The sequence below is a fragment of the Equus asinus genome, chromosome 5 (genome assembly GCF_041296235.1).
Source record: "Equus asinus isolate D_3611 breed Donkey chromosome 5, EquAss-T2T_v2, whole genome shotgun sequence".
NCBI lineage: Eukaryota > Metazoa > Chordata > Mammalia > Perissodactyla > Equidae > Equus > Equus asinus.
Genome location: NC_091794.1, coordinates 92,429,136 through 92,449,485, shown reverse-complemented (window position 1 = coordinate 92,449,485; position 20,350 = coordinate 92,429,136). Strand labels below are relative to the sequence as shown.

Genomic DNA, 20,350 nt, shown 5'->3' with positions numbered 1-20,350 from the left:
CAGCCCTGAGCTACGTTCTTCACTCGCATCTTTTTATTTAATCTCCCCAACAACCCTGTGAGGGAGGTGGTGCCATTATCCTCCTTTTACAGAAGAGGAAAATGAAGTTGAGAGAGGTTAAGGGACCTGCTCAAGGTCATCTGTTCGTTAGCGCAGAGGCGAGAGGCAGGATTCCCATCCAGATCCTTGTCACTCCAGAGCGGCCAAGAGGTGGGGAGGCGAGTCGCGGCCGGGGTAGGGTGGGGGTGCACCCGAGCCTGCGGAGCATCCCTCGGAGGGAGAGGGAAGCCTCCGGCCCAGCTCCGAGCCGGTGGTGCAGCGCCCGCCCCCGGTAGCGGGCGCAGACTGGCGGCCGCCTCCGGGCCACGTGGTGCGCGCGGCGGGCGCGTCCGAGGAGCCCGCAGCGGCTCCCGGCTCAGAGCGCTCCGGGGCAGGAGAGCGGGCGGGCGCCGGGCGCGGGGCCGGGGCGGGCGGCGAGGCAGGCGAAGGCGGCGCGGGGGAAGCGCGGCGGCCGGGGGCTGCAGTTGGCGGCGTCGGGGCCACGGCCTCGGGCCTCGGCGCGCCGTTCGCACCAGGTCTCTGCGCCCAGGGCGCACGGTGGGGAGGGACGCCCCTGGCCACCATGGAGTCGGTCCCCTCCACTGATGCCGAGCTGCAGCCCCCGCTCCTCGCCAACGCCTCGGACGCCTTTCCCAGCGTCTTCCCCAGCGCGGGCGCCAATGCGTCGGGGCCGCCGGGAGCACGGAGCGCCTCGTCCCTCGCCCTGGCCATCGCCATCACTGCGCTCTATTCGGCCGTGTGCGCCGTGGGGCTGCTGGGCAACGTGCTTGTCATGTTCGGCATCGTCCGGTGAGTCCGCTGCGGGCTGGCGCCACGGGCCTGGGCTGCGGAGTGAGCGTGGGGACCGAGGACTTGGAACGCTGACCTCGGTCGGACCCTGGACTCCCCGGGCCTCGGCACCTCGTGCAGGAGACGCCGGGGACCCAGCCGGGAGACCACTTCCCTTGAGAGGAGGACTGGAATGTGTGTGAGTGTGAGTGTGAGTGTGTGTGTGTGTGTGTGTTTTAGTTAACATTTGATCATCTGTTGTCATCCCCTTGTTTCTGCATCAGGCTGTGTGGGACAGTTTGGCGACAGTTTGCATGTCTGTCACAGTTTGTGAGTGGGTGATTCTGTTTGTGACAGTACTAATGCATGTTTAGACTTCTGAAGACCTCGTAGGGGTGGGCATTGATGCCCGAGGTGCCACGGGCCTCTGGGGAGATGGCTGCCTGTGGGCTGTCTATGCAGGTGCCGGCACAGGAGAGTGTGTGTGTCTGCACCATGCTGTGGGGGCACTTACCAAGTCACATTTGGTGATCATCTGTCGGGGTCCCTATGTTGATGTGTGCTTGTCCCACACTGTCAGTTTGTGATTCTCTCGGAGAACGTGACAATGTGACCACGTTATTGTCAAACCCCAGAACCCCTAGGGGGAGGAGACCATCCAGAGTGGCTTTGGACACTGGTGTCCGTGCACCTGTGTGTGCGTTTGCTAATGGAGAGCTCATGGTTCCTGGGTACAGTGGGCAATGGCTGTGGGCGGGCCAGCTCTCTGCTTCCTTCCCTAGGGGCCATCTGGTCCTGAGCTCTGGATGTGATTCAGAGAGGCCTTGATCCTCCTCACAAATGCCCCCTCATTTTCTCCTCCTCTCCTCTCACAGTCCTTTTTTCTGCCAAAGGCAGCAGTGGTTCCTTTGGGCTGGAGTGGAGTTTATGCTTTCACCTTAGGAAGTGAAGTTCTCTTCTTGATCTCTGTGCACAGTGCTGGGACCTTCTCAGAGGGTCTAACACATCATCAGCTTGCCCCGAGGCAGCCTTCCTGACCAGCTCTGCCAGCTCAGACATGGGCAAAAAGAATTGAAAGGAAACTTGTATCCTATGATAACAAAGATGTTGATGTTTACTGTTACTTGGAAATGAGTCATCCATGCTGGTTTACTGCGAGCACAGTCCTTAACCTCTCTGGGCTGTGGTGCCACCAGGCAGGGCAGAGGGCAGATTGTGGACTCAGAGGTTGGAGATGTGAACTGTGGTCTCAGCCCTGTCCCTGATGCCCGTCACACCAGGGGCCCCATTCCTCCTGCCCCCCCCATCTACCTCAGTTTCCCTGTCTGAAGAATAGAGACACAGTCTCAATCGGGAGTATGAATTCCAGAGGATGAGGTCTCTGCAGGGCAGAGAGTAGCGCATTAGAGCGTTGGAGGGGGTGTGTGGGTGTTGAGGGAGCTTTGGCTTCGACGATCTCTGCGGAGACCTTTTCTCCTCCAGGAGGAGTGGAGGGCATGAGAATTTCTGCGCCTTCAGTGACTCATCACCAGCTGCAGCGGGAAGATGCCCCTGGGCGCAGGCAGGGTGGATCTTTGCTTCGAGTTTTTGTCAATGACTCTCTCCACTCTGCCTTCGGACGTAGTGCAGGCTTTAGAGTCGGGCCGATCTGAGTATCAGTCCCAGCTCTGCCGCGAACTGGCTCCTGGACTTGGGTGAATCCCTTAGCCTCTCTGAGCCTCAGTCTCTTCCTCTGTAGAATGGGGTACTAATAGAACCTTCTTCAACAGGGTTTTTGAGAGGTGTCAATGAGTGAGCATATCTAATGCAGCTGGCCTGGTGCCTGGACCCAATAAATGGAAGCTGCCTGTGTGATGAAGAGGAGGAATTTTCCAGATCCTTCAGAATCCAGTGCCTATTAAAGAAGGGAGTGAGGGAAGCGCTTGTCCTAAGGGGGGCCTGAGAGCAGCTCTGAGAGGTCCAGCTTCCTGGCACTGTGCTCTCGAGGGAAGCCCTGGGAGCCCCCGAGGTCCCCACACTGCTAAGACATTTCCTGGGCCAACCATCTGGGTGATAACTGTATGTCTGGGTCTCAGTGATTTAATCCTTGTCTACAGCCCCGTGGGATGGGCACAAGAATCCTCAGCATCATCACCTCTGTTTACAGGTGAGGAATCTGTAGTTCTGAGAGAGAGGCAAGGTGACTTGTTCTCCTAAGGTCCCACGACTAGCCCTGGACCCGGAGCTAGATGCCTGGTCTTGTGACTCCAAATCCAGAACTTTTTCCAGGGCTGCCTGGGGTAGGGGACAGTCACAGGATTGCATGGAGGGAGGGGGCGGAATCCTGTCTGTCCTCTTGTCCTAGAATCCTCAGAGAATGATGGAGACATGGACCCTACACGTTCCTCGGCCCATGTAGTTTACGCTGCTGTCCTTGGGGAAGGGGCAATGAGGGGGGCTGGTTCCCCACTGACAGGGAGGCTAAGGACAGGGCAGCTGCTGGGGCTCAGCTTCTGCTGGCAAAGTCCCCAGGGCAGTGGGGAGAGGGGAGCCCAGGATGGAGAAAAGCCCCTGGTCTAGCTAGTTCTCTGGCACCCTGTGCGAGGCCTGGCACAACCAATAAGTGAGTCAGTTGATTGGTTGAATGGCTGACTGACTGAATGAATGAAGGAGTGCCGCCTGTGGGTCCTGAGCTTAGGCAGTTTGGGGGCAGGGAAAGGTTTGCCAGGGAAGATCCAGAGGACCCTCGTGGCAGGTAAATGGGGCATATAGTGGCAGAACTGGCACTCTGAAGTCACATCCCAGTTCAAATCCTGAGTTCAAAGCCACTTCTTTGCTGTGTATTTGAGCTGGTGCCTTTACCTCTCTGAAGCTCCTTTCTCCACCCGTAAAGTGGGAAGAACAACAGTGCATCTGGGGTTGTGGGATTAAATGAGATAGCGCGTTGTATCTGAGCCTTTTAAGTCCTTTGAGAACAGGGAGGGTCTCTGTGTGAAGGAATGAAAAGAATTAGCTCATTCAGGAAGATTCTATGGGTGCACTGTGCTAGATGCTGACATGAGGAAATGGTGAGGAGGAAAATGCACCATCCCTGCCCTTGTGGGGCTTAGGGTCTGGTGGGAGAAGTAGACATTCATCAGCTGGTCACCCAACAAACTTCAGTTTGTAGTTGTGCTGAGGGCTTTCGCAGAGTGTATGAGGGCTTTCGGATCCCATGATTCGGGGAGGGCCTCAGGTGGTCAGGGAGTTCAAGGAGGCCTCTGAGGAGCTGAAGGATGAGGAGGGGGTAACTAAGTAAAAAGCTGACGAGTCTGCGATGAGAAGCGTGACACAGGAGAGGCTGAAAAAAACAACTCAGGCATCTCAGAATCCCAGATCATGAAACACTCTCCGTTCTCTCCTCCCCCGCACTCTGACCCTCTCCCACTCCATGGACCCGCCTGAGAAGCCCACTCATCCTTCTGGATGCTTGAGAGGGGCTGCTGGATATTGTACTCTTAGCAAACAGCCTGTGATTCCAGAAGCTTCCATGAAGTGTGAGCAGGATTTTTCGGGACATCTGGTCCCCAGGCAGAGCATCACTTCCTACTCTTGCAGTGTGAGTTCCGCCAGCGTCGTGACTTGGGGGGGTCCTCAGAGCTGGACAATCTATCCTCCTGGGTGGAGTTGTGCCCTGAGCAGGGCATCTCAGAGTTCCCATTGGAGCCCTCTAGGCAGGGTGGAGTGCGAAGGGCTTAGCAGACCCCGCCATCTCTGATAGGTGACCCCATCTTTGCTCTCCATGGCCTAGAACTTCCTGGTTTGCCTGCCCCAGAATCCAGGTAGGAGAATGGAGTCGACGCTCTTCCACCTGACCTCTTGTCTGTTCCACAACCTGCCCTGTCTCCCTGTCTCCACCTCTCCCTGATCCGGGTTCCAGCAGGTTCGTACTCTGCTGCGTCTTTTACCCATGCCCCCCCCCCCCCCCGCCCCCTGCCTCTTCATGACTCTCTTTCAGGCTGTGTGCTGCTCTGCGCCTTGGTTTCTCTCTCTGCCCATGTCTCTTCTGACTCTGCTCCTTGGATCAAATGCTGCCTCTGCCGCCTCCTAAGATCTTTAGCAAGTTGGGTCGCCACTCTGCACCTCAGTTTCTTCGTCTGTACTAGGTGGATCATAGTACCTGCCTCATAGGCAGCCTTGCCCTAAAGATTGGATAAGAGGATGTTGGTAAAGCATCGCGCGCCCTCCCATCCCAGGTGACTGCAGCACAGAGCAGGAGGGGAGGTTGAGCCAGAGAGCATGCACTGGGGCGGGTCACAACAGGTGGATGAGGGGTTCTGGCTGCCCCTCTGTCAACTGCTGAGGTGCCAGGGGTCACTGGAACAGGCGCTCACATGTCGACTTTGCAGGATTGGGAGCTCTGAGTCCCCCTCTTGATTTCAGAGGCCCAACATGAGCGCCGTGTCTTTTGCCTCCCTTCCCTCTCTTGGGGCCCACGGACCCAGGGCCCCTAGGTCAGGAGAGGTCCCAGTGAGGTGACACAGTGCAGTGGTAAAGGTCACCGCTGGGAGTCAGGCAGCGCCAGGTCTCCATCCTGGCTCGATCACATCTTATGGTGGCTTTGGGCAAACAGCTTGACTTCCCTGAGCCTCATTTCTGCATTTGTAAAGTTGGGGTGATCAGGACAGGTTACTGAGAGGATCAAATGAGGCCATGCGTAGGAGGCCTCAATACACACTGTGATTTACCAGCACCCCTGAAGCTGCTCCAGGCGGCAGAGCGGGTGGCTGAGGCCTGACTGTCTGCATTTTCCACCTTGGGCCCTTTCCCGCTTCCTGCATCATCTGCACATTTGCTCATTCGACAAGCATTTGCTGAGGCTGACCTCTGCCAGACCCATCCGGCCTCAGTTCCCACTGCCCAGACCCTCAGCTTAAGCCTCAGCATGGCCTCTGGCTCCTAAGGCAGCCATGCCCCTTAGGACCCCCTGGTTAGTTACAGCTCCAAGGACAATTGCAGCTTCCTGGAGCCGTGGGCGTCCAGGGGAGGCACCAGACCGAGTCAGAGGAGGTGACACCTGGGCTGAGTCGTGACAGGGGAGCAGCAGTTGGCTACATGGAGAGGTGGGGGCAGAGCATTCCAGGCAGAGGGAACAGCATGAGCAGAGAAAGGTGCAGCGGACGATGGAGAGCCGCAGAGGAGAGGGAAGTTCACCATGGCTGAGCTGAGAGTGCCAGGGGCTGGGTGGCTGTGAGGATGGAGAGGCTGCAGGGACAAAAGCAGGATAGGCCCTGGAGGCAGGTGTCCTCCTCAGCAGGGTTGCCAGGGTGCCTGCTGTGTGCAGGCTTTGGCTAGGCCCTGGAGCCAGTGATGAATCCACCGACTACAGTCTGTGCCTTCCAGAACTCTCGGTGAGGTGCAAGCGTTAGGGGACCTCCACGGACCAGCCCCAGGCAATTGGAAGGAGTCGTTCTGGTGGGGAGTGGGGAGAGGGAGGACTGAGGAGGGGCCTGGAGACAGGCACGCGTGGCTGTGTCAGGGGCCAGAGGCCCCTCACGGTGAGGCTTGAGTCGCAAGTCTGGACAGTGGGAGCTGAGGCCGCACAGGCTCTCGGGTCCCGGGTAAGGTACGACAGCCGTGCTGGGAAATGAGGGAGTTTTGGGTCACCATGGGGAAGAGGACTTTGGAGCAATCTGTGCGGAATGGTGTTCAAGAGGAGGAATTTGGTGTCAGTGGGGGTGGGGTGGGATCGGGGGTGGAGGGGAAGGGCCTCAGTGTGGGAAACCAGAGAGGCCAGTTTGGGGCAATGGAAGAGAGCCATGTGACCTTGGATGGGTCTCTGAAACTCCGGCCTCAGTTGTCCCCTTTCCAAAATAGAGTGCTGTTGGACCTACAAGGAGGCAGGAGGCTGCGCCCCATGACCTCTGGGGAGGCTGAGCAGGGAGAGCAAGTCACAGCCTGGCTGGAGTTCCTGCCGCACCTCCTGGCCTCGCCCCAGAGCCTACCACTTCCCAGGTCTCGGGTTCATTCCCTGGGGAGTGTGTGTGACTCACAGACACATGGTGGTGAGTCCAGAGGAGTCACTGAGGGCACTAAGGAGGCTCTCCTGAGCTTCGGCCATGTCCCAGAGGCTTCTCCGAGCCGCCGGACAGCCCTGTAGTGGCGGCTGTAGATTCTCGTTTATGGATGAGGATGGGAAGGCTCCGCCTCAGACAGACAGAGGAGCCTCTCCCCTCTAGAAAGGTACAAATCCAGGTCTTTCTGACTCCAGAAGCACTCTGTGCCGGCTCTGCCACTCTGTCCACAAGGCCCGTGGGGAGTAGGGGCGAGCGCTGGGGATGTCGAGCTAGAGAAGAGACGAACAGAGCTGGGGAGGAGGGCAGGTTGCTGTGAGCAAACCCCTGAGGCCTCTGTGTGGGGTGACAGCAGTTGAGAGCCCCGATGACAGAGCTGGACTGCCCTGGGGTCACATCCTAGCTGAGCCTTTTACTGAGAGAGTGAGCCTGGGTAATACGTCCACAACCTCTCTGAGCCTCAGTCTTCTCATCTGTGAGATGGGAGTAGCATAGGACCCTCCTAGGGTGCTTATGAGAAGTTCATGGCCCGTGACATGAAGGACGTCAGCGTAGAACCAGGCATTTGGTACGTACTCAGTAAAGGTTTTCTATCGTTGTGACTATTTAGAAGAGGAAAGAGACTTGCTTCTCATTCATTCGAACCACATTTATTGAGCCCCAAAGGAACTAGAGTTATTGGGTGGATGCTATAGGGAAGCTTTATCAGCTCAATATTAGAAATTTCCTTTTACAATAAAGTTAATACAGTAGTTATTTCAGACAATATGGAGAAGTTTAAGCAGAGACAGACATTACCCATAATCCCACCACAAAGAGAAAAGCTTTGTCATTTTGGTCTATTTTCTTCCCATCTCTTTCTACGCCTCTCTCTGTCTCTTTCTGTGTATATATGTGTGTGTGTGTGTTTTAATGACATCACGATCACTCTATATTGAAAAATGATCGCATTATGTATAGTATTTTGTAAGATGCCTTTTCACATAACATTGTATCATTAGCGTGTTCTCATATTATCAAACATTCTTTTAAAACATGATTTTTTGATGGCTGCAGGGCATGAATGTGTTCTCTTTTGGGGAGACTTATGGTATTTCCCATATTATGCCAATCTAAATAATGCATCTGTGAACATTCTTGAACACTTATGTTTGTGCCCATCTCCTATTGTTTCTATAAGGAATTTCCCGCCAGTCAAAGCTCTCCAAGAAGGTATGGGCTGCTGTGTAATGTAGGGAGCTTCCCATCACTGAGGGTCTGCGAGAGGACACTGGAAAAGCACTGGGTGGAGGTTTGGCACTGGAGATTCGGGTGGAGAAAAATTAAAACAAACACAATTTCAGGCCCCTCTCGCTGCAGCTGAGATTTGAAGAAAAATGCTTCTCAGACGCTATGATCTCAGATTCCCCTTCTCCCCTTCCTGGCGGATGGTGCCTGGACTCCGAGAGGAAGCGGGCCGTGCAAGGGCAAGGCCTGATTTCATTAACCTCGGCTTCCTGGGACCTCTAAATCCAATTGGTTACCCAGACATCATAGCATGCACAGGAAGAGGGATGATGGCGGGAGAGAGCAGAGAGCCTGGCCTAAATTAGCAGTTTACCATCGTGCGGGCTGCAGCAGCCCCATTACTAGCTGGGGGACATGGGGTGGATGGGGTGCCTGGGTCGTGTCCTACTGATTTATAGCTCCCAGTGCAGCTTCAGAAATCAGCCCCTTTGTCTCTGGCGGGGGTGGATGTGTGCAGAAAGAATCGCGGCTTTTGTAGCTTTCAGAGTCTTTCTTGATAAGTGGAAAGATCTCCAACTTCAAAGTCCTGTGAGGTCAGAGAGCTCCATTCAATAAACACAACACAGTGAGAGGCGGAAACAGACTGCCTGCCTCCCCTGCTGGAGGGACCTTTTCACCGAGGCGTGGAATTTTGGATCATGGATGATGATTCTTTACCGAACCCTAGTTTTGTTGCAGGCTCTCTGCTTAGAGATGGATACATATATCATCCCGTTTAATCCTCACAGACCCATGGGATGTGAGTGTTGTGGCCCCCATTTTGTAGATGAGGAAACCTGAGGCACAGAGAAGTGATCAGGCATCCTCGGAGTCCTGGAGTCTGACTAAAATCAGGTCGTTCTGATCTCAGAGCCCGCACTCTCAACCATTGCCCTGTCCTCTGCAACCCTCTATGTCAAGTTCAGCCCCTCTGATTTACAAGTGAGGAAACTGAGGCCTGGAGAGGTTCTGTGTCTTTTGAGTTAGTGGCCAAGGCAGGACTGGAGCTTGCCTTTCCTAACCCCTTACCTCCTCTTCTTGCGTCTCTTTCCACGCTTGGGATTACCTGGGCTAAGGGAGAGCTGGTGGCTGGAAATAGCAGTCCATGGGAGCGTGAGAAGTGGGTTCCTGTACAGGGCAGCCAGGCCTAGGGGCCGCTGACCACACCTAACAGGCCCGAAGAACCCCAAGTTTCCTGGGGGGGCGCCAGCAGCTGTCGAGGCAGCCACGTCCTTCGGGGCAGAGAGATGGGAGTTCAAATCCAGGTCTGCTTCTTGCTGGCCCTCCACCCCGGCTCACCCCACCAAGTCAGTGTTCCCATCTGTGAAATGGGGATGATAGAAAAACACCTCCATGGCAGAGTTGTGACAAACATACATTCAGCAGCCCCTCCTAAGACGCAGTTCTAGGGGCAAGGCCTGCAACAGCAACCACGACACAGTGCCTGCCCTCATGGAGCTGACAGTCTAGAGGGGAGAAGACAGCCGATAACAAAGAGAGGTAAAGCCGGGGCTCTGGCCGTGAAGTGAACTAAAACAGGCCTGAGAGACGGTGGTGGGGCTGCAGTTGTGTCTGGGGAGGTCAGGGAGGAGGAGACAACTAAGCAGAGGTCTGTTCCTGGGTGGAAGTGTTGTAGGCGGAGGGAGCAGTGAGGGCAAAGGTGACGGGAGATGACAGACGGCCTCAGCGCAGGGCCTGGCCCACACAGGAAGTCGTTGGTGATCATGATGCCTTTTGGCTGGTTGCCCAGCGCTTGGGCACCAGCCGCAGGAATTATGCCAAGGGAGACAAACTGCTTCTCCCGGGCAGCCCAGAGGCCCCTGCAGGACAGACGGACATAATCTGTTTCTCTTAATTACAAAAGCTCATCCTCCAGAAGTGCTAGGAAATGCATGTAATGATTTTCCATTCCTCCCTGGGGGAGGGAGCAGAGCCCCACATGTGGCCAGAGGGCTGTCCTGCTGGGAGGAGCAGGTAGCACAAGACGCTCCCTCTACTTGCTCAGGCCTTGTCATCCCAGATGAGAAAGGGTTCAACAGCAAAGCACAGCGGATTGGCTCCGCAGGACTTCACACCAAAAATAGAACCACTGACCTTTCTTGAGTGCTGACAAGGTGGCCAGCTGTGTGCCGAGCACCTCACGTGTATGATCTCGTTTAATTCTCCCAACTCTGTGAGGTTGGTATCACATTTCTCTGCACTTGACAGATGAGGACACTGAGGCTCGGAGATGATAATTCACTTGCCCAGAGCCACAGTTGGTAAATGGCCATTGAACCGAGGCCCCCTTGACTCCCAGAGCCCACGTGTGCCAAGTGTCCATGAAGCAATGTCCGTGAAAAGGTCGAACGCGTGATCCCCCCGGTTTCAACTGTGGAGAAATGACTTCTGTAAGCCAGGGATTGGGAGATTGATTTGTAAAGTTATTAAAATAATAAATTATTAATAAATAAAACAAAAGTGAGGTGCCAGCCCCGTGGCTGAGTGGTTAAGTTCATGCGCTCCGCTTTGGCGGCCCAAATGGTTCGAATCCTGGCTGTGGACATGGCACCGCTTATCAGGCCATGCTGAGGTGGCATCCCACATGCCACAACTAGAAGGATCCACAACTAAAAATACACAACTGTGTACTGGGGGGCTTTGGGGAGAAGGAAAAAAAAGCAGAAGAAAACAAAGGTGAAACTCTGCTGTGTGTCAGGCAGAGGGAGATGTAACAAGTAATACAGCATGGCGGACGGCCTGGAGCTGGGAAGCGTGGCTGTTCGGAACTCCTGACTTTGGGTCGAGCCTCTGTCCACGCTGCACTCCTGGACAAACACTCTTCTCTTTGCGTTATGGTTTCCTTCTGTGGACACAATGGCAATCTGTTGATACCCACTTCCCGGGGTGGGTGTGAGCCAAAAGAGAGAATGTGTGCGAATGCTCTGCACGGGGCCTGCCTTGCCCATTGTCCTCAAAGAGTGTCCCTCGGCAGGGGGACAGGTTAGGCAAACTGTGTGGCATCCACACAGTGGTCACTAGGAATGATAAACTTCTGGGCAATAGTTTTACATGGAATTGTGGGATTGTAGTATTTACTTGGCGATGGTAGGGACTCAAAATAATCAAGAATCTGCCAATTGCAACTGTGGCAAAAATGAGCATGTGCCAGGGCTGACCCAGTGGTTGAATTCACCTGCTTCGCTCCTGCAGCCCGGGTTTCACAGGTTCGAATCCCGAGTGCAGACCTACACACCACTCATCAAGCCGTGCTGTGGCAGTGTCCCATATGCAAAGTAGAGGAAGATTGGCAACGGATGTTAGTTCAGAGACAATCTTCCTCACACACACAGGAAAAAGAGCGTGTGCCTTGGTATTATTACACAGCTTCATACAGGAGACCTGACATACAGAATCACTTCATCTCTGCAACACTTCCAGGAGGTAGGAACGAACAATTCAATGAAGCTGTTTTACAGATGAAGAAGCTGAGGCTCAGAGATTTAAGACTTTGCCAAGGTTAGTGAGTGTGTGACTGCAGGGCCTGCCCCCTCTCCATTCATCACGCTGCCTCTCGTCACGTTTGAGCCCTGCAACAACCCAACGTGGTGGTTGTCGTTGCCCTTTTCTGGGTGAGGAGACCGTGTGGCTCCCTGGCACCAACCTTAGCCTGGAACACAGGCTTTTGAGTCTGTATCAGTGAGAGTGCTGCCGGAAAAAAGAACCAGTAGGACATATTTCGAGGAATTGGCTCATGCGGTTGTGGGTCTGGCTCAGCGAGTCTGAAATTTCCACGGCAGGCTGGGAACTCTCAGGCGGGAGCTGATGCTCCAGTTCACGTTTCTTCTTCCTCTGGGAGACCTCAGTTCTGCTTTTAAGACTGACCCTCATTGTCAAGGATAGTCTCCTTTACTTAAAGTCAACTGGTTGTGGGTGTTAACCACCTCTACAAAATCCCTTCACAGCGACACCTAGATTACCGTTTGATTAAATGACTGGGTAGAGCCTAGCCAAGCTGACACATGAAACTAACCATCATGGGGTGAGACAGACCCAGGCTTGAGTCCTGGTACTACAATCTATAGGCTGTGTGACCTTAGGCAAGTTTCTCTGCCTCTCTGAGCCTCGGCCCCCTCGCCTGCCAAATGCTGTGCTAGTGCTTACCACAGTCATTTGTTGTGAGAATTCAATGCAGTGATGTAAATCTAGTGCCTGTCACATAGAGAGAGGGCAGACACACCCAAAAATAGCTGGTCATGAAGCAGTGTTTTCTAATCGTAGTGTAATTGCTTGTTCCTGGGTTTGCCTTCTTTTTTGCTTCTTTTTTGTGCTGGTTGCTCCCGGAGGGCAGGAGTGGTGTCCCATTCATTTTCTATCCTTGGCTCAATCCTTGACTCTAAGGAGGCATCACTAAGTATTTCTTAAATGTCTAGTTGGCACTTTGTTGATGAGATTCTCTCTGTGGAGTTGGGGTCTATGATAAAAATCCCCCGACTATGAGACAAGAGGGAGATAAGATGTGCAGGAACCTGAGGCCTCTGTTCCCTTAGAGGAACCCCTTGCCCTTCAGCTTAGTAAACCTTTCCTCCAGGCAGCCTTCTCTGATGCCCCCAGGCCAGTGGATACTCTGTGTTCCCACAGTGTCCTGGGTGTCCCCCATCAGAGCAGGGGCCATACACTTTTTCATCTGATCGCTCATTTCTCTCTCTCCCTGAAAGAGGGGATGTGGGGTGTGGGGAGTGCCCTTTGTTCATAGCTGGAGCTCCAGCCTTGGGTCTGATACTCAGGCGTGTGTCAGGGGGTGTTTATAGGAGGGACGTGTCCTATTTCCAGAGACCCATGGGCTGACACGCCACACTTGAGGAACTCCGCTTTCTTGGGGCCTCTGTTGTGTCTGGCTGCCCCATTCCTGGTCAGCCATCTTTAAGCCAGAAGCAGAGCCAGGGTGATGCAGAAGAGCTTCTCTTCCTTGGCTTCTGTGAGCATATTGCGGTTCTTGAACTGGACTGAACGAGGCATCTGCCCTGTTTATTGCTGAGCACGACCTGGCCAGCCTCCCCACTCGCGTTCAACTCAGGGGCCCTACGGTTCCATGTTCCAGTCCTTCATCTTCTCCTGTGACATGCTCACTGGGCCTCGTTATAATTAACCACTTTCCTTTCTCAGGCTTTGCCAAAACTGAGACAGCTAATTAATTTCTGGCCCCTCACCATTGCTGTTAAATGCTGGGCAGGGACGCTGCTCACAGCCCTTGCTGCCCAGCTGGAAGAGCAACCACCCTTTGTCTGCAAATAGAGGGAGCCCCAGCTGGACCCCGGCTGGCTGGCAGTTGCTTTATTCAAGCTGTTTGTTCCCCACAGTGGGCAGAGCCTTTGTGATCACTGCTATAGCTGTGTCTTGGTTTCCTCATTTGTAAAACAAAGGGATTGAACTTGGCACACAGGGAGAAGAAGACGGGGTAGAGGTTAGGCATGTGGGTTCTGGAGTCAGAGGGACCTACGGTCTGACTCAGGCCCTGACACTCCTAGCTGTGGGACTTTTGGTGAGTTGCTTCACCTGTCTGAACCTCAACATTCCTCACCTGTGAAATGGGGATGATCATGCTCACCTCCAGTGGTGGTTGCACAGGTTCAGTGGAACAGTGAACACACACGTGGCACGTACTTAGCAGGCAGCTGGCACACAGTGAGAGCTCAGTGAATCCTCTCGCCAGCCATCTTTCCTTCCAGTGCTAACATTCTATCTTCCTGATGAAAAAAGTCCTTTTGGTGGGAGAGCTGGGGAGTGGAGCAATTTTAACAGACATTGCTTCTACGTTTTAGGCCATGGCTGGTGAGACTATTCACCCCTCTGTATTCGTTTCCCAGGGCTGCCGTAACAAATGACCATAACCTGGGTGACTTAAGACAACAGAAACAGATCCTTCACAGTGCCGGGGGCGAGAGTCCGCAGTCAAGCAGGGCCGCGCTCCCTCTGGAGGAATCCTTCTTTGCGTGCCTCCTGGCGGTTGCCGGCCATCCTTGGCATACCTGGGGCTTGCAGCTGCATCCCTCCAATTTTTGCCTCTGTTTGCACATGGCTGTGTTCCCTCTGTGTCTGTCTCTGTGTCCCTTCTTATAAGAACACTAGTCATATTGGATTTAGGGCCCACCCGAATCTAGTATGACCTCCTCTTAATGAATTATATCTACAAAGACACTATTTCCAAATAAGATCACATTCTGGGGTTCCAGGTGGACATGAATTTGGGGGTACCTATTCGACCCAACATTCTCCAAGGCTCACATTCCTCCTCTGTATGAGGATGGTGATAGTAGCAATTTCATAGGGTTGTCAGAGAGATTAAGTGAGCTAATCTATGTCAATGTCATGATAGAATTCAATGGACTATGTCAGGCCCACATAAGCACTGAGTCAGTGTGTCTGCCGTGATAGAGATGGTGGTGAAGATGATGACAGTGATGGGGACGGTTCCATCCATGGACCCACAGTACATTGGTTAATCACTGGACACAGGGACCTAGAACGTAGGCATCTACTAAGAGCCCAGGAATTCTGAAGCCTTGGACAAGAGCGCCCGTTCCCCTTTGACCTCAGCCACCTTGAACCCTCCGCTGAAGCTTAGCTCCTGGGAGGGCGGCTTGGAGAAGTAGAAAGAACTTGGTCTCCTAGAAGTCCGGAGAATTGATATTCTGTGTAACCTCGTGCAACTGCCTTTCCCTCTCCAGGCCTTAGTTTCCCCATCTACAAAGTGGGAGAGGAGGTTTGAACTCGGTGTTACAGATCAGAGCCTCTCCCAGTGCTGAAGTTGCACCCCAAAGGTGGCAGGTTACCAAGGGCCAGCAAGGGAGTCAGGAGCCTGGGACTCCCAGGGCAGCTCACCAGGTGTCCTTCTGGGCCCATTTTCCTCATCTGGACAAGAAAAGAAGCTGCTATGATATGAGTGTGTCAGGCAGTGTGCTGGGGACTTTATAGGTGTGAACTCGATATTCACCACACCTTCAAGAGGTAGGAACATTATACCAGTTCGCAGAGGAGCAAGCTGAGGCTCAGAGAAGTTAGAACTCACTCAGGGCCATACAGGTAGTTAGAGGCCGAGCCGGGGCTTACATCTAGGTGTGCCTGGAGCCAAAGCGCGTGGTTCTCCCTGGGCTGCACTTTCACTGTATCGGTTTGCTAGGGCTGGTAACCCATTGCCACAAACCTGAGGGCTTAGAACAACAGCAGTTTATTCTTTCACAGGTCTGGAGGCCGGAAGTCCAAAAAGTGTCTGCAGGGCTGCACTCCCTCTGAAGGCTCTTGGGGGGAATCCTTCCTTGCCTCTTCCAGCTTCTGGAATTCCAGCCATGCCTTGGCTTGTGGCTGCATCGCTCCAATCTCTGCTTCCATCTTCACACAGCCTTCTCCTCTTCTCCCTGTGTGTCTCTGACAAGGACACTTGTCATTGGAGTTAGGGTCCACCCAGATAACCCCAGATGGTCTCATCTGGAGATCCTTAGCTTAATTACATCCATAAATCCCTTTTTGCCAAATAAGGCCATATTCACAGGTACTGGGGGTTGAGAAGTGGACTTGTCTTTTTAGGGGCCGCCATTCAACCCACTGCAGTTGTTAAAGCCTTGGTGACAGCACCTGCTGAGTCCCTGGCCCACGATGTGGAGGTGCACGGAGCAGGGAATTTCTGGAGAGGTTTAGAAGTAGAAGGAGATGAACAAAGTTGTGAGCTGGGGAGCCCAATCTGGGGGGCTTGTGTGACAGGGATGTGGCTTAAGCTGATGTCCCACCAGCAGTGATGCCACCGAAGTAAGAAATACGTGAGAACTACATCTGGGTGTGGGTGGATGCAGCCACCGCAGGGCAGAAACCTGGAAACTTGCCCACGGAGGCCAGCCCTTCCTGTAGTGGCATATGTCCTCATTAATGGATTCGAGGTTATAGATCCCATAGAAGATGGATTTGGCCTTGCTTACTTGTCTGGAGAGATGGCAGAAGGCCAGGCCTGAGGACCACGTGTGTGCCTGCGACGTGATTTACCTGTGTCATCTGGGGCCCTCCATTAACCTAAGAGGGTGGTATCATCTTGTCTCAGATAATCACATTCATGAATTCATGAGGACAGACTGAGATGGGTGCTCCAAGGAATGGCTACGTGGTGCTATGAAGGCAGCTGAGCAACCAGCCATAACAGCTAACACATGCTGAGCACTTTCTTGTATTAATGCAGGTCTCACCACAGCTGGATGAGGGGTGTACTGTTAATATCTGCACTTTCCAACACATAGAAGGAAAAAGGGTTAGGTTTGGATTCTGTGATTCCGTGAGCAGAACCAGGAAAAAAGTGCCTAGTGAGAAGGAGGCAGTCTTTAGCTAAAAAAAAAAAAAACATTTCCTTACTCTGTGCGTTGTCGCAACAGCGGGATGGATTGTGCCCGCAGGTGGTGACTTCCCTGTCTCTGGACATACTCAAGCAGAAACTGCAAAGCCATTTGTCTGGAGTGCCATAGAGGGAATGCCCTCACCGTGAAGCTTCCTTCTAGCTCTGAGATTCTAGGAATTTCTCCTAAGGTGACCATCAGGTAGCTGTGTGCACAAAGATGTTTATCACAGCATTATTTATAATAACAAAAAGCAGAAACAACCTCCATGTCTTTCAATAGGGGATTTACTAAGGCGCTTTAGTATCCTGGAGACTGGATCCAGCCTACAGTCTGTTCTTGTGTGGTCCTTGAGCTAAAAATAGTTTTTATACTTTTAAAGGGTGGAAAAAAACCCCGAGAATATATGACAGAGACCTTCTGAGACCTAGGAAGCCTGAAATATTTACTCTCTGGCTCTTTACAGAAAGTTTGTTGCGCTTTGGACTAGAATAACAATCAGTCACCAAAAATTATATTAATTGTGTCTATGGATATAGAATGATGGTCACAGCATATTTTTGAGAGAAAGAAACAGGTTATATAAGTTTTAGAGCAAGATCTCATTTCTGTATATAAAACAGGGTACGTGCATTTGCATGTCGTCTAAAATGAAGGTCTGTAACATTAATGGTGGCTTTTAAACTTTATTAAATGATTTGTATTGTTTGAACATTTTATAGTGAGCAGCTGTCATTTTTGAGATCTCAAAAAGCATTTGGGAATAAAATTAATTCTAAATACTCCAGCAATCCACACTGTTTGGGACCAAATGAGTTTTTTTTTTTTTTTAAAGATTTTATTTTTTCCTTTTTCTCCCCAAAGCTCCCCGGTACATAGTTGTATATTCTTCGTTGTGGGTCCTTCTAGTTGTGGCATGTGGGACACTGCCTCGGCGTGGTTTGATGAGCAGTGCCATGTCCGCGCCCAGGATTCGAACCAACAAAACCCTGGGCCTCCTGCAGCGGAGTGCGCGAACTTAACCACTCGGCCACGGGGCCAGCCCCTGAGTTTTCTTTTTTAATGAGGTACAAATGACACACAGTTGTATATTAGTTTCAAGTGTACAACAGTGGTTCAACATTTGTGTACATTGTGAAATGGTCACTACAATACGTCTGTCACCTGACAAAGTTAATACAGTATTATTGACTGCATTCCCCGCGCTGTACGTTATATCCCCATGACATTTATTTTGTGATTGGAAGTTTGTACCTCTGAATCCCCTTCAACCATTTGCCTCTCCCCTAACCGCCCCTCCCCTCTGGCAGTCACCGATCTGTTCTCTGTATCTCTGAGTCTGGGTTTTGTTTAGTTTTTGTTATTTGTTTTGCTTTTTAGATTCTACATATAGGTGAAATCACGCGACATTTGTCTTTCTCTGTCTGACCTGTTTCACTTAGCATGATACCCCTCCATGTTGTATATATATATACACCACATCTTATTTCTTAATCCATTCATCCATCGATGGCCACTTAGGTTGTTTCCGTATCTTGGCCCTTGTAAATAGTGCTGCGATGAACATGGGGATACAGACAGCTTTTCGAGTTAGTGTTTTCATTTCCTTTGGATATGTTCCCAGAAGAGGAATTGATGGATCAAATGGTAGCTCTATTTATAACTTTTTGAGGAAGCTTCCTACTGTTTTCCACAGTGGCTGCACCAATTTACATTCCCACCAACAGCGCACGAGGGTTCCCTTTTCTCCGCATCCTCACCACTTTCCACTTGTTATCTCTTGTCTTTTTGATAATAGCCGTTCTGACAGTGTGAGGTGGTATCTCATTGTGGTTTTGATTTGCATTTCCCTGATGATTAGTGATGCTGAGTATCTTTCATGTGCCATCTGTATATCTTCTTAGGAAAAATGTCTGTTCAAGTCCTGTGCCCGTGTTTTAATTGGATTGCTTGTTTTGCTATTAAGTTGCAAGACCAAATGAGTTTTGATCTAGGCTGAAGCCATTTTGTTTGATTTGGTTCCTGAGGTGCCACAAGACCCATCAGTCTGAGGCTTGGTGCTCTTTCCTTGTTGCTGTGGTTTTTGTTTGCAGGTCTCTTGCCCTGCTTGGATCTCCAGGGGCTGTTGTGCGTAAGTGGGGAAAAGAACCTGCTCAGTTTAGTTAAAAACAAATTAACTACTTTGGATAAATAATCTGACAACATTTCCCTTTACCACGCAGAGTGAGTCCCTTCAGATTCAGGGCAAACAGGGTCAAGCCCAAGTGTCCTTCAGGGGACCTGGGTTGGTCCGGGTTGAGGATAGAAGGGAGGAGGAGAGGAAGGAAGAGAGGAGAGAGGGAGGGAGGCAGGAGGAGTCCCATCTGAGCTCTTTGCTTTGTGGCTGGTAACTTCCAAGGACCAGGGCACTTGACTCTGTCCCACAGGGAGTCCTCCTGTGAACGCTGTGTCCACTCTGTAGGGCATGAAGGGACAAGGTTCCTGACTGAAGGATGTCCCAGTCTAGCGTGGAAGACAGACACGTTAACGTTCATGCATTCGCCAAATGTTTTCAGCACCTGCTTTGTGCTAGGCGCTGCTGTAGGTTCTAGGCACATAGTGGTGACCAAGACGAACGCCATGCCTTCGGGGAGTTTGTATTTTAATCCTCAGAGAGAATATGTGAGGGGTGCACGGAGTACTTTGGGTCCACGGGAGAGAAGCTGAAACCGAAGTCAAGAGGAGGGCATCTCCGCTCAGCCTCTTTCTGACTCTGCAACCTTGGGAAGTTGCTTTGCTGCTCTCTATACGTTGGGAGTAATAAATCTATCCATCTTCTAGAGGTGTTGCGAGGATTAAATGATGTAAAATGCTTTCCCAGTGCCTGGCACATAGTCACTGTGCAACAAATGTTTATTATCTATTAAAAAACAAACCAAACACCTGTGTAAGGGATATTTAGTCAAGCCTGAGCTAGACCTGGCACATAGGTGTTGTCCATTTACTGGTACCGCCCCCTTGTGACCACAGGTGTATGTTTTGTTCTGAACCCACCTCTCCCCCTTCCTTTCTCTTCTGGGCTCCATCCTTGTGCCTGGACATTGTTCTCGTGTTTATAAGTCTGCTCTCCCCGACCCCACCTGGACTGTGAGCAGATGGTCTCCAAACCGCCGGACCATAGCAGGATGAGAAATGTCAGAAACAGATGAATGCCTTGGAGCCAGCCGCCTCTGGACCGGTCGACTCCATTTGGGCCTGGCCTCCAGACTGGGCCCCTCCACACGGCCCGTGTTTGATAAGCTAGTGCAAGTGGCAAGGAGGCTGGGGGACAGTGAACAGCGAAGGCCAGACCTGAGTGGTTATGAGGGTGGACTCTGGGAACTGGATCTAAGTTTGAATCCTGTCACTGTCACTTCCTGGCTGCATGTCTTTGGGTGAGCCATCTAAGAATGGGGACCTTCTACAGATGGTATTAGCACTCAGGGTTACAGCGAGGATGAAATGAAATCACGCATTTGCTGCTTTGGGCATAGTGCCTGGCCCATGAAAGAAAAGACACTCAGACAATTTGCTTAAAGAAAACGAACAACCCACGCAAAGCTGTCAGGCCAGTCCCATCGAGGCCATGTTCAAAGGAGGGAACGGTTTAGCCTTCTTCTGGGGGCCGGGCATTAGGATGTCAGCCCGTGTACCAGCTGCCCTGGGTTCGCCTGGGGGAGAAAATTCTTACTAGGAGCTTCCTTGTCAGCCGGGAAGCCCAGCTCTCCAGAGGCCCAGGAGTGTGTGTGGATTTAACGTGGCCTTGGCCATGCTTCAGTCACAGAGCACGCCCCAACGCCATCAGATTGGAAGAAAATTAATAGAGGTGCTGGTGCCCTTCCCCGCCAGTGG

The 20,350-nt window shown here is 52.2% G+C and overlaps 1 protein-coding gene across 1 annotated transcript in view; it reads left to right on the top strand.

The window, feature by feature from the left end:
- The first annotated feature begins 442 nt into the window (after window positions 1-442).
- OPRD1 (opioid receptor delta 1) overlaps window positions 443-20,350 on the top strand; it is a 40,277-nt gene continuing 20,369 nt past the window's right edge. The window contains exon 1 of the mRNA XM_014853662.3: window positions 443-849. Coding sequence (XP_014709148.2) covers window positions 623-849 — 227 coding nt within the window. The 5' untranslated portion in view covers window positions 443-622. The remainder of the gene's footprint in view (window positions 850-20,350) is intronic.